Genomic DNA, 8,376 nt, shown 5'->3' with positions numbered 1-8,376 from the left:
TATTACCACGAAAGCCAGACTACAACAACAAGGCTTTCGGGTTACCATTGAGCAAGAAAGGCAAGGCATAAGGCTGAGCCTGTGACCCAAGGCAGGCATTGCAGACAGACTTAAATGGGGTGAAAAGAAACAGCAGTCAGAGAAAGGGAGCACTGGGGTACAACAGAGGCTTTGTAGACTCATGCACGTCAACTTGGAAGTTCAGGGGCAGAAGCTCACAGCTAAAATCTCAGGTTCTTATTTTACCAATTAGAAGATGACATTTATGAACCTCAGAAGGTAAATTTTAGAAAGAAAATTATTGCATGTTCATAGGTGAGCACTTAAGAGAGGAAGCAGAACTATATTATAGCAACAGTGGCTGACATGTCGCTAGTTTAGGGTATGACAGAAAGTGGGGACAAGCATTGGAAAGTGAGTTGGTCCATTCAGGCAGCCCACCCGCAAGAAATGCAGGTGCTTCTTGGCTCATGTCTCACATGTGACTTTCAGACAGGGTGCTTATCTGGGTACATAAAGGAAGAGAGATGAGTAGAAGCCAAAGCAGAATCTGGAGCCCTGTTCTGGCATTCATCTACTCTGGCTAGGACAAAAGCAAACACATTTTCTGCTTCTGGCCAAAGACAAGAGTCCGATTTGAAGACTGCCTTTAATTGTTTAACTAGTCTCCATCTCCTGTTCTCTTAAGCAGAGAGAGACATTTCTGTCCCATTTCTGGTTTTTCCCCAGTGTGGGCTTTTCTTCACTGCTGGACAAGGTAAATCAATTCTTAGGGAACACAAAATTCAAGGCTATCCTGTCCAGCCGGACTGCTTGCTGTGAGAGAGTGCAGGGCAGGGCAGAGTCAAATGGTAAGATTTCAGGGTTGGGTGCTGAGCTAGGGAAATACAAGGACCGTATCAAGGAGATGAGAGAGCATCCTGTCAAGGTTAATGCCATGACATTGGGAGTAAAGACACTGAAGAAGGCACAGGCTAGTGAGGCTGACCAGATTGAGGATTTACAGGACCTATTGGAGGATATGACAGAAGGTGCAAAAGGAACTCAACAGGTGCTAGGCATGCCCAGCATTATATATGAAGATGGGCTAGGAGCAGAGTTGAATGCACAGGACGGGAAGCTTTTGACTGATGAAGAAAGCTCTTACTTGTACAAAGCAGCATCTGCTCCAGCAATTCCAGCCAGTATTTCTGTAGCAGCAATTCCAGACAGCATTTCTACTGACCAAGAGGCAAGGATGGAGTGTGCTGATGGATGAATCTGAACTGCTGCAGAGGCCTCCTTAGTAGACTTGCAGTATCCTAGCACCTTATAAAAAAATAAATACACACCCTGGGAATGAAAAAGACTTCCAAATTTGCAGACGGATTTGGGTTTCTTTCCTTTCTTTGAGGGAAAAGCTAATTACATTGCTCCTGTGTTTTTATTTTTCCATTAAGAAACTCATTGTTTGACAGAAGTCTTCTTTTACTAAAATGTGATTCCTTTTCTCTTAAGAAAGACTGACTTAAAGGTTAATGAATACTTGTAAAATTATCAAGTCAGCATGGAAAAGGGCTAGCCCCTGGAGAGGAGAAGGAGTCTGTCCTAGTACACTGGCTGCTTGGTTGGCTTTCGTTTTTTGTTTGTTTGTTTGTTTGTTTCTGGAATGGTTAGCAAGGTATTTATAAGTACACATATAAGTACACATGATGGAAAATTATGATCCCCCAAGGATTCCCAAATAACAACTGAAGTTATTCTGTTAAATACTTGTAAGAAATAATTTAAGAGTTTTAGAGAAATGAAGGGGTACATTATAAGAAACAGTACAGATCTTGCACATGGGATTGTCCTGTCAAACAAGTAGCCTGTTATTCACATGGTGCCATATTAAACCGGGTCTATTTCCCCATAATTTTCAATGGTACCATTGCCAGGAGATAGCTCTCTGGTGTGGAGCTGAGCCTTGGGCAGTACATAATTTGGAACCATGGATCATTTTAGGAGTTTATTAAGGCTAAGACACAAAAATGCAAGAAAAACCTCAGGGCCACATCAATCTTATAGGATTTTCTGAAGATTCAGTAGGAGCTTTAAAAAGTGGTTTGGACACCAGGCTGCTGATGGTTAACACTGGAGTTAAACACTAAGCTGAGAGGGGGTTCTCTTTTGTTTCTGTTCATTAGAAAATTCTCCGTGAAAGAAAGAGAAGGGATGATTGCTAGAGAGTGAACTAAAGGATGAGGTGCCTGGGGGGTTGGAAGAAGGCAGGAAGGCGGGTCTATAGTGGGAGTGAGCAGGCTGACACTGGGTTCCTCTCTCCCAGCTGATTCAGTGCTACCATTAAGCCTTAAAGCGGATCACTCTTAAAGGACGTGAGAATTTGTATCTTACAGCGACTTAGCAAAGTACATTGGGCCACACGGACTAGGCCCTCTGTTTTAGATAAATTATATATTCCTGTTTGTCTCCAATTGTTTACAGAAGAGTGCACTGAATTAGGCCACTAATGAGCTTCCCTCAGTGTGGATCCTCTCCATTAGAAACAGCCAGAAAAGATTCCTTCTGTGAAAAGTAACCGTGTCCTTCAGCATGTCCATTGTTGGATGCCGTGCTGTATTAGATTGCAGCGATTACATCATCTCCCAGAAGGTGGCAGGCCCCTCATTCTTCCAGCTGGCATGAAGACACCAAAATGCTCTCAAACAGGCCTGGCATTAATCAGTAGTAGCCTGCTCTATCGTTTTACTTACACCACAATTCTTGGCTTTTAAAATACGAACTCAATTTACCCTTCTTCCAAGTACTGGCCTGTCATTACCTAAGACCGGGGCAAGCAGGTTCTAATTACAAGAGTTTTTAATGCCTTGAGAGAAGAACCCTTCAAAGAGCTCCGATTTTTCTAACATCAGACTACAATAGGCCTAGGAGCTATTTTAGACTAAGCCTCTCTGTTTAGGTGAAGATTAGAAAATTATTTGTTTAAAGCCACACACTTCACTAATGGCAGAGAGGCCAAATCCTCTCCTCTGTTTCCCCGGTTTTCACAATTACGTGCAAAAACTAGTATGGCTGAACTCGAGGGAAGGAGTCCTGGCCCAAACCTGCACAAACATTAGAATCACCAAAGGATTTTTTAAAGTGAAATTCCAAGAACCCACTCCAAATAGTTTGATCAACCATTAATAGATAATAATTAGTTACATATATTTTTTTAAGTTTCCAGGAAATTTTTATGTGGAAGCAATTCAGAAATCAGTATTTCTACACATACTTTTCCTCCTATACATTCCCATTGCATAACTACTGTCCTAGGTCAAATTATTAGTGGAAAACTCCCTCATTTTTCTTGGTATGCATGACAAATAGCATCCTACCTTTAATTTGTCTTACTTAAGGGCATTAAGATAGCAGCCACAATGTCAAATATAAAATTATTTCAAGATCATTTTGAAAATTAGTCTGATAATAGTGTTAAAAAAAAGCGAGTCTACTCTATTCTAGAACCTTCTCTTTAAGAGTTTTTTTTTCCATTTCTATGTCCATACTGGCTTTTTGCTTTTATGCTTAACAGAATGATAATACCCAAGTCACAAAAGACATTAGGAACTTTGTTCTGCTGTGACCTGCCTAAGCGTAGTCTTATGAATTCTCTCTCTCCCAGGTCAAGAAAAAAAAACAAGTTCTTGATGTTGGCTACAAAAACAGTCAGCAAGAGAGGCCTGGTGAGAAGGTTCCATATGTAAGGCTGCTTCCCCCAATTCAGACAGTCTGAACTCATTTACCAGAATGTACATGGCAGAAAGAGAACAGACTCCCAAAAGTTGTCCCCTGACCACCACATAACCCTCCCCAAACAAATAAATAAATGTAAATAAACAAACATAAATAAAACTACCAAAATTATTAAAGAAAAAATATGTTTTTGAAAAATCTAGGAAAAATACGTAATTAAAGGATCTCCATATGCGTTTAAAAAAATCTTCATTCTACTGGTTGCTGCTCCTAATTTAAGCTTGGACATTTTCAACTTCAAAGAACACAAAAACAATTCAAGTAGGAGGTAAAAAGTCAATATGTAAATTTACTCAATCTCACTTCTACTCAGCAATAGTGGAAAATACAAACACACACATACATATATATGTGTACATGTCTGCACATGCATATGTATTATATGATGTTGGTGGAGAGGCACAGAAGATGTTGGAAATTTATAACAGTATCTACCCCACAGTTATGCCACCTTCCTAACAAACTCACAATAAGCAGATGCTTTAATTCCTTACATTAGAAGAAACATTGTAATATATGTGAGGGTAAAGTTGCTTGTTTCTAAATTGAGGGTATGTTAGGTGAAAATTTTGCATGCTTAGGCATTCCCCAAAGCCATGATAGAGCACTTTTTCCATGTAAGCAATGCTGCAGGTCCACTGGGAAGTTGCCACTCAGATGCACAGTGATGTACCCACTCAGAAGCACAGTGATGTACCCACTCAGAAGCACAGTGATGTACCCACAAGCGAGACCAGATCTCTGCTTCACTCTGATCAGAACACAGATGGAGTAGCATTAAATTACACAGGAAGTACAGGAAAGAAATGAAACCCAGACTTAAGATGCCCTAACCCTTTCCTGACCCTGAGAAAACAAAACTTTGCAAGCAATACTTTAATGCTCTCCATCCAAGTATTAAGTGGAATCAAGGATTTGTGGATTAGCGGGGGCCTGAAGAAAACAGGTCAGAGAAAAGGAGGCATGAGATGGGCCAGTTAATGTTCTTTCCGATTCACTTCAGAATTTATTTCTGAGCCATTTACCTCCAAGTTGGGACCACATGCAAATGTGAAAGACATACTGACTGAACCCAGCTGGTGAGCATTTCAATTCAAGAGTCCAAAAGCATGAAGTAGAACCCCATGAGCCCCCTCAAGGGTAGTCTCTAGCTGCTATCAAAGGTTTTTATATATTAATTCCACTCCAGGAATGTACTCGGAGTACTTTGTAAATGTTAATGGACCTATCCTCGCCTTACAAAGGGGGGAAATGAGGGTTGAAAGGGAGCTCTTTCCCAGAACTGGGAAAACTGTGATGGAGGTCAGGAACCATCTGACGGAGGACACTGACCGGACAGCACATCAGCAATGTCACTGAAGAGACTGTGCTTCTGAGCTCAGATACGAACACTTCATTTCTGGGCTTCAGGCATAAAATGTTAATCTTTAGGTCAATGTTTCCCCAAATTTGAAGTGTTCTTGGAATTTACACGTTGCTGGGTATCATCCTTGCTATCATAGTGCTGCTGGATCAAGGAACCTGCCCAGGAATCTCAACCTCAAACAACACACATCTCATGGAACAGTGAAATACCGGAAGCTTCCCTTCAGGTATCAAGAAAGAGGAAAATATTTATTGTCACCTCCTCTACTCAGAATCCTGTTAGTTGAATTCACCAGTTCTAACGAAGGGAGCAACAATAAAAAGGTTAAACCTGGCAAGTTCAGTTTCATCAAAATGAAAACCTTTGGCTAATCAAAAGAGGGAGGGAGTGGGGGTATGAGTGGAGGGGAGGGGAGGGAAAGGGGAGGAGGAGGGGAGGAGATGGCAATTTTTAATAAAAAATAAATAAACTGGAAAAATAATTCCATTGGTGGCAGCAAGATATCTCAGTAAGAAAGGGTTCCAGCAGCAAGTCCTGATGACCTGAGTTCAGCCCTGTCATCCAAATGGTGGAAGGAGAGGACTGGCTCCAACAAATTGTCCTCTGACTTCCCATATGCACACATGCATGTGTGCACACGCAAGTGCACGCGCATGCATACACACACACACACACACACACACACTTTTTAAAATATCATCAGGCTGCCCTGCAGCACCAGGCTGTACCAGGTAAGAGATAACTGGATCCCAGGCTTTTCATACACACCTCTGCCTTCAGCCATCATCTGGTTCTAACAGGTACGCAATTCCCAGATTCTTGCTTCTTATGTGCACTTTTGCACTTACCCTGGCCAGGTCCATGAGACGTGTCTAGATCTCCTGTCCCCACCGCAACATCATCAGTACACACCTCTGTTGCTGTATGTTCTCCTTGACTGAAGAGGGGATGAGATACAATTCACTTGTACCAGGAGGGCACATAGTCTTTGAACACTGATTCATTTAGTTATGGGTTTGGGGCATGGCTAACCCCACTACACAGTCCCCCAACAGCCTGTAAACCCTGGGTCTTGAGATCAGAGATAGGACAAAACAAGATATAGGCATGCTAAAGCGAGCTCAGGCCACTCAGGAAATAAGGCCAAATGGGACTTCATAAAGTTAAAAGGCTTGTGTGCAGAAAAACAAATTAGCCATCAGGTGAAGAGGGAGCCTACAGACTGGGGGAAAAATCTTCAATAGTTATAAACCAGAAATTATGTCTTTCAAGCAATGTAACTCGGAAAGCCTGAAGTCGGTGTCTAAGAAACCTGGCTGCTCTCTGAACATTGCCTGGGCAACACAATGGAGCCAGTCCTGTTGGCAGAGATGTGGGTGAGCCAGAAATAAAGCTGTAAGTGTGAGAGCCCAGAAATAAAGCTGTAAGTGTGAGAGCTGTCCCCTACTGTCAGCTGGTGGCGTGGGGAGAGGAGCAATGTCCCTCTTTGCCCCTCGCCCCTCACCATTTGCAACAGACGAGGGAGCTGACCATTCATCCCCCTTACCAGCTGCAGCACTCAGGAAAGCAGGCCCTGCTCCTCACCTAGGGCAGTACAGCAGAGCTGGACCTGTTGTCAGAGATGTGGGCGACCCAACCCCTATGTCATGAGTTGGAAAGGGAAGGGGGGTTGTCCCCATTAGTCATCTGACCTGTGTCAGCATAGGTGGAGGAGAAACGTCCCTCCCTCCCCGCTGCCCATCAACAGCTGGGACAGATGGAGGAGTTGGCCCTGGGATCATGGGAGCAAGAAAGCTACCCTGCCCTTCACCAGCTGCAGCACTCGGGAGAGTAGCCCTGGTATCTCACCTGGGTAACACAGGGGAGCTGGCTGTAATGTAGGTGTGAAAGAACAGAACCTAAGGGTATGAAGGCAGGAGAACTGGCCCTGCTCCTCACTCAGTGCTGCAAGGGGTGAACTAAGCAGGGCAGTGATGGAGAGCTCCTGCTGGTAGTCGGGACAGGGAGGACTGACAGATAAACCCTACAGTGCCCAGGCCCAGAACCAGGGTTCTGACTTGTCTCACCCCAACATCAATGTAGTAGGGAGAAGACAGCCGTGTCCCGCCGCCCAGCTAGCTTAACCCCCGAAATAACCACACAGAAATTGTATTAATTAAATTACTGCCTGGCCCATTAGCGCTAGCCTCTTATTGGCTAAATCTCACATCTTGATTAACCTATGCTGCAGACCCAAAGCTGCAGGATCTCCACAGCACAGGGCAACAGCAGGATATCCAAGAAGAGTCTTAGTGAGGGCTCAGCATTGATAATGTAGCAGAAACCTGAGGCCTTGAACCAGACCAATAACTCTTGGCAATGAACACTTACAAATAAATATACACAGACAAAGGCATTTATTGTGTGACTCACTGTGCTACACTGTACTTTCCATGAGGAGATTTCTAGGTTTTTTTTCTCTTGAATTTTGATTTATTTGGGGGAGGTTTCAGGAGCAGAAGGTAGATACAAAGGGATGAGGAAAGGAATGGAATCGAGATGCATGATGTGAAAGACACAAAGAATAAATAAAAAGAAAGTTAAGAAAAAGAAAGAAAGTTAAGAAAAAAAAGAAAGGAGGGAGGAAGGGATGGAGGGAGAGAGGAAAAGAACCTGGCCACTCTCTTCCATGTACTTTTATGGAATCTTGTGTTTGAAACTTGAAAAATTTCTATTACATATACTCTCTAACCTTCAAAACAATTTCTGAAATTAAATCAAGTGATGCTCTAGGGAAGGGACCTCCGGAACTTTCCAGTCTAAATAGGCAAATTTAAACACCTTGGTTTCTCATTGGTTTAGCCCCTTTTTGTTTCTAACTATATCTTTAAAAACATGGTAAGTACATGCAATATGTCATACTCAGAACAAGTCTTAAAAAATGGCTGTATTTATGTTTGCAGTTGGTTGCAGTGATAAACATCATAATCAAAACCAAGATGGGAAGGAAAGAATTCATTTCATCCCACAAATTATAGTCCATCATCTTGGGAAGTCAGGGCAATAATTCAAGGCAATAGCTGGAAGAAGAAATCAAGGAAGAAGTCTGCTTATTGATTTGTTCCCAGGCTCCTGTTCAGGTACTTTTCTTATATATTTCAGGCTCAGTTGCCTAGGGGCAATACCACCACAGTGGGCCAGACTGTCCTTCATAAATGTGCAATCAAGAAAATGCCCCACAGACATGTCCACAA

General features: G+C 42.7%; 1 protein-coding gene across 1 annotated transcript; it reads left to right on the top strand.

Annotated features, from left to right (window-relative positions):
• Positions 1 to 384: 384 nt before the first annotated feature.
• Positions 385 to 1,258, top strand: LOC121677352 (charged multivesicular body protein 5-like). The gene is made up of 2 exons (XM_042055932.1): positions 385 to 509; positions 730 to 1,258. The coding sequence occupies exons 1-2, from the start codon at positions 385 to 387 to the stop codon at positions 1,256 to 1,258; spliced, it is 654 nt and encodes a 217-aa protein (XP_041911866.1).
• Positions 1,259 to 8,376: the final 7,118 nt, after the last annotated feature.

Source organism: Arvicola amphibius, chromosome 11, assembly GCF_903992535.2.
Source record: "Arvicola amphibius chromosome 11, mArvAmp1.2, whole genome shotgun sequence".
Taxonomy (NCBI): Eukaryota; Metazoa; Chordata; class Mammalia; order Rodentia; family Cricetidae; genus Arvicola; species Arvicola amphibius.
Note: the sequence above shows the minus strand (reverse complement) of the source record. Positions and strands in the feature narration are given on the sequence as shown.

Excerpts from the sequence above, each read along its gene's own strand:
- LOC121677352 (XM_042055932.1), top strand. The coding sequence starts at position 385 with ATGACAGAAAGTGGGGACAAGCATTGGAAAGTGAGTTGGTCCATTCAG. Across the intron at positions 510-729 it reads CAGACAGGGTGCTTATCTGG|TGTGGGCTTTTCTTCACTGC; the intron begins GTACATAAAGGA and ends GTTTTTCCCCAG.